At 49.1% G+C, this 3,543-nt stretch overlaps 1 protein-coding gene across 1 annotated transcript; it reads right to left on the bottom strand.

Annotated features, from left to right (window-relative positions):
* Positions 1-2,640, bottom strand: LOC147626747 (uncharacterized). The gene has a single exon (XM_086816768.1). The coding sequence runs from the start codon at positions 2,225-2,227 to the stop codon at positions 545-547; it is 1,683 nt and encodes a 560-aa protein (XP_086672894.1). The 5' UTR covers positions 2,228-2,640; the 3' UTR covers positions 1-544.
* Between the last annotated feature and the right edge of the window lie 903 nt (positions 2,641-3,543).

Genomic DNA, 3,543 nt, shown 5'->3' with positions numbered 1-3,543 from the left:
TTTTAGTCACAATTTAGCTCATATATATGTATGGATTCCACAAATTAAGTGAGAAAATTTTGAAGTTAATTTTATGCAAAATGTTTTCTGCGAAGACTGGTCAGTGGTTAGATGTGTGACGTTACAAGTTAAAGTGTTCAATCTGTAACCTTTCCTCCAGCTGAGAGCTCCGCGAGCCTCCCCATCTGTTACCGTCTCTACTATGACTCTAGCGGCAAGTTGCATGCCAGAGGCCGTGACCTTGTCATTAACTTCAAAAGGAGAACCATTCCAATTTCCCATGGAGAGAAAATAAGCCGTCATTAAAAAAGACCCAAAATTGCCACAACGAATTTGCAGCGATTATTAAGAGATTCACACGAGCACTTAATTTTGCAATGAGCATTATCATCTTCTTACATTATAGTTCAGCTTCTGGAAGTGCTTCGGAGCGTTGTTTGGTGCGATCACAAGTGTCACACCCACAATAAGGGACTCATTTCTATTAAAAAGACAACAGCCGGTTCTAGAGAGTAGAACACCCACAGCCTACGGGTGATGAAAATCAATGCTGGAAATGTTTACCTCCAGCAGCAGTTGGTGCAGCTTGTCTCCTGCTCCTTCGAAAGGGGCTAAAGTAGAAGCCGAAGCCCACTCGAGAATCTCTACTGAGAGTACTTGAGCTGGGGTGTTTGGGTGTGGAAGTTAAGTAATGATGGTGAAGCGATGAGGCAGAGAGGTTGTTGATGTTTAGACTGGGCTGCTGCTTTGATCCTCCCCAGAGCGGACTAGACGATTGCAGACTCCTGCTCCAAGTCCGCCCCCAACTGCGAGATCTAGGGAAGTGTCGCACCGGCTTCTGATCCTCCCCTAGCTGCAATCCATCCTCATCAACTGCCCGGTTGCTCGTTCTGGAGCTTATTTTGTCCGGCAGATTGCTTGCTATGTCAATACTAATACTGCTCCTCGCAGGAAAATCCCAAGTGTTGCCCACAAGCTTCCTTTGCCTGTCTAGTCCATGTATCGAATCTGCAGCCACAAAAGCACGGTCCTTTACTTTCTGCTGCTCACTGTAGTCGAGCTGCTCAGCTAATGGGGGTCGGCCAAAGTGCTTCATCCTGGTAGTAGTAGTCATCGACTCGGCTTCCTCTAATTGCTGCCTTGTTTTCATTATTTGCTTGAGATTGGGATTTGTGCTAGCTGCATCCATGGAAACCCTCGCAGCAACATCTACCGAAGGTCTGGAGGACTCTAGCAGGCCATTGATAAAAGCAGCTTCACTGGCTATGCTGCTTCTGGATTTGGAGGACCTGTGCTTCCTGCGCTGAAACAGCGAAGAGATCCAGGAAGAAGAGGAAGACGGGGTATTGTAATTGGCTGATGCAAGTGCTGGTTCTCCACCCCGCAAAGGTCTACCCACATGATCTGTTAGATATTCGGCCGTGTAGGTTTGCCTGTAGTCGCTCAGAGCCGCATTTCTTGATCCAGCAGCGAACCCAGGTGAGCGCATTGCTGCAGAGAACTGCTCGATGCGGTGCCTCCTCTCCTGCGAGTGCGCCTCGGCGCTGGCCTTGTTTGAACTCCGGCGAGCGTCCAGTCCAGCAGCACAGTTATCCACCACTACCTCGCTCTGGTGAAAGAGAGACCTTAACGATGTCCTCTTCTGCCGAGATGTTGATGCTGCTGCGGACGCAGGCGCACCAACATGAGAAGTGTAATTGTGATCGTGATCTGGAGCTACCTTAGATTGCCGCTCAGCCTCTGAGGCGCTGCTCTGCCTGCTTGTCAGGGGCAGCGAGAGCTTGTTCTTGTGATTAGAGCCTCGTGGGGAGGGTGAGGAGAAAGCTGCACCGTTTTTAGGAATTGATCGGTCAGGTGAAGGGGGTATAGACAGGGCCTTCAATTTTAGCTTCTGTAGAAATGAAGTAGGCTGAATTATGGCATGGTCCTCAAACTCCCTTCCCTGCTGCTGCGCCGGCTGACTACTCGCCCAGCTGCCGCTGCTGCTCTCTCGAGTGTTGTGTTGAGGTGGCCCGGGTGCGATTGCTGCTGGCGCATGCAGAGAAGCTGGAGGGGATAGAAATTGGTCACGAGCGGATGAAGAGGAGAAAGAATGGTAGGCCCCATCTGATGCAGCACTACTGCTATGGCTTTCATCAAGTGCCACAAGACGCTCTCTCAAGCACAAGGCGCATACTCCCACTTTGTTTTGATGCGGGTGAATGATACAACGATGAGAATGGGTCATTATGCTAGCATCGCCACTCTGTGTGCGTGTGTGTGAGTGTGTGCTGAGTGAAGTCCTCTTGAATCTTGAATCAAATTAAAGCTCACTTTGTATCACCCATCGCAACAACCAGGAGAGAATGTCATAATAGTCAACAAAGTTCCAAAGCTTGTGGGCTGCTGCTGCACTCAAGCATGTACACCCCTCGGTCATGAACACAACGTGGCCCGTTGATTGTGGCCACTTGATAGCCGCGCTCTTGAGGCATGGCGAGTGCAGGCAGGCTTGGCTCCGGAAGATACTGGTGTATTCACGTGCAACAGCAAGTCCCCTCCTCCTAGAGCCTACTAAAAGGCTACGGCAATTTAGTTGAGCCGGTTCATACCGAACCAAGCCTTGGGCGTGGACAAGCCCAGCCACAAGCGTCGATCACTATTACTCCCAAAATCGTAACAAACAACCGTGGAATCGACGTGGGCGCTGCTGGCAAGTGCGTGGGGAGAGAGAGAGAGAGCCTGAGAGAGAGAGAGAAAGAGAGCGAGAGGGAGCCCCAGAGAGGTTTTCGAAATTTCATGTCCGACTCCCAAGGAACCAGGCGGGCCAGGCCCATAAACAGATGAAACGGTGCAGCGTGTCTGAATCATGTTAAAAACTTTACAAGGACAATTCAAATAGACGACAGGCCCGGGAAATTTAATACCTCACAGATGTAGTTATGGACCGGTCACCGGCCATAGCAACCGAAAGAGCGTGGTCCGTGGAGCTTTCGAGCGTTTTGGCCTATTTTCAACGTCTTTTCCCGGTGCAAGTGTGAATTAAACGTCTTATATATATATATATATATACTTTTCCCGGTGCAAGTGTGAATTAAACAAAATCCCTGCTTTTTAAAAAAAACGTCTTATATATATATATAGCTAGTTTCTATGTTTCTCTCTAAAATTTGACGGGCGCCTAGTACTAGAATTTGAAGGTTGGAGGCCACACGTTCGAGCCGACGCGCGTGCAGATCAACTGGTAGAACCATCACTCGGGTTCGATACCTAGGGGTTACATGCGTTCGAGCCGCGTGTAGAGCCGACGCGCGTGCAGATCAACTGGTAGAACCATCACTCGGGTTCGATACCTAGGGGTTACATGCGTTCGAGCCGCGTGTAGATCAACTGGTAGAACCATCACTCGGGTTCGATATCGAGGGGCTACACGACGGACGATAACACACCGCACGCACAAATGCACCTTCTTGAAAAAAAAAAGAATTTGAAGGTTGAAACTTGGACAAGAAGTGAAGAAAAAATTTCGCCCTTCTCTATATTATCTTAAGGAAGAGTTTCACA

Source organism: Cibotium barometz, chromosome 22 (assembly GCF_041138505.1).
Source record: "Cibotium barometz isolate CiBa-2024 chromosome 22, ASM4113850v1, whole genome shotgun sequence".
Taxonomy (NCBI): Eukaryota; Viridiplantae; Streptophyta; class Polypodiopsida; order Cyatheales; family Cibotiaceae; genus Cibotium; species Cibotium barometz.
This window is presented reverse-complemented; position numbering and strand designations above follow the sequence as displayed.

Coding starts and splice junctions, on each gene's coding strand:
- LOC147626747 (XM_086816768.1), bottom strand. CDS start 2,227: ATGACCCATTCTCATCGTTGTATCATTCACCCGCATCAAAACAAAGTG.